This window comes from Chaetodon trifascialis, chromosome 16 (genome assembly GCF_039877785.1).
Source record: "Chaetodon trifascialis isolate fChaTrf1 chromosome 16, fChaTrf1.hap1, whole genome shotgun sequence".
Lineage (NCBI taxonomy): Eukaryota > Metazoa > Chordata > Actinopteri > Chaetodontiformes > Chaetodontidae > Chaetodon > Chaetodon trifascialis.
Window position 1 is genome coordinate 231,370 of NC_092071.1, and position 1,131 is coordinate 232,500.

At 40.1% G+C, this 1,131-nt stretch overlaps 1 protein-coding gene across 1 annotated transcript in view; it reads left to right on the forward strand.

Moving 5' to 3' along the window:
- Positions 1 to 382: 382 nt before the first annotated feature.
- The window catches only part of ik (IK cytokine), a 12,448-nt gene continuing 11,699 nt past the window's right edge, over positions 383 to 1,131 (forward strand). Inside the window, exon 1 of the mRNA XM_070983752.1 lies at positions 383 to 532. Coding sequence (XP_070839853.1) covers positions 523 to 532 — 10 coding nt within the window. The 5' untranslated portion in view covers positions 383 to 522. The remainder of the gene's footprint in view (positions 533 to 1,131) is intronic.

Genomic DNA, 1,131 nt, shown 5'->3' on the forward strand with positions numbered 1-1,131 from the left:
AACAGCAAGCAAAGAAAACAGTTGGAAGGATTATTAATGTCATTTGATCAACTTTGAATTACGACAGTGAGAAAAAAATTTAGTTTTATTTTTTACATTGAGCGATTCACAACAGATAGAAACAGCATAGACATTATGTCAAAGGAGGAAAGACTCATATGTTGATAAGTGAGTTAAATCTTGACAGAGCGAACGAAGAATTTAATTATTCTGTTGAAACTGTTTAGTATTATTCAGTTGGACCTTTGCTGTGACGCCATTTAATTTCTGAAGTGCAATGATCTGAAGCTGGGTCGTGTCGACTCTCACTGTGACCTGCAGGAGGCGCTGCGACTTCAAACTGTCTTTACTTACTGTGAACTGAAGAGGAAGTGACGCAACATCAACAGCGTGTGAAGTTCCGCTGAGGAAGCTAATTGTCTAGCAGCGTAGATACAAAATAAATCCTGGGGCTTTGTTCTAACATCCTGACGGCAACAAACTCGTCCTCAGAGTGAAGAAGAGGACCGACACTTCGCTGAGATGCCTGAAAGTAAGTTTGGAGCTCTGGCAGTTTGTTAGCTAATGATGTGTTAGCATGCTAACTGTTGACCTGCGTTAGCACCAGGCTAGTCGACTAGTTAGCTAAAGAGATACAGGTATCTTTAATTCCGATTAAAAAGGTCATCCAGATAAAACTTTAGCTGCACATGATCCAAACATTAGTAAAGAGTGTGACAGGTGTTTTATCTAACAGTACAAACGTCGAGTCACTGTCCTCATGAGGCTCCGTTCCTTATCTTAGCTCCCGATAACATCACACCAAACTCCACTCACATTTTATCCAGTTTAAACCCGTGTCACAAATAACGATTCCAGGGTCACCCAGCGTTCATCACCGTGACGTTGGAAATGATCCGACACCAACGAAACGTAGTTTTTTTATTATTATTTCAAACGCTCACATTTGCACAATTTTGAAAATCTTGCAATGTTCAAAATAGACAAATATCAAGAACAGCAAACACCAGAACTGTAAAAAGCTCAACAACTTTAACGTTGTCACATCGTAAATCAGCCACATTATAAGGCCAGAGCTCATCAACGTCATCAATCATCATCAATGTGACCACGTTGTTGTCTTCACGTCCG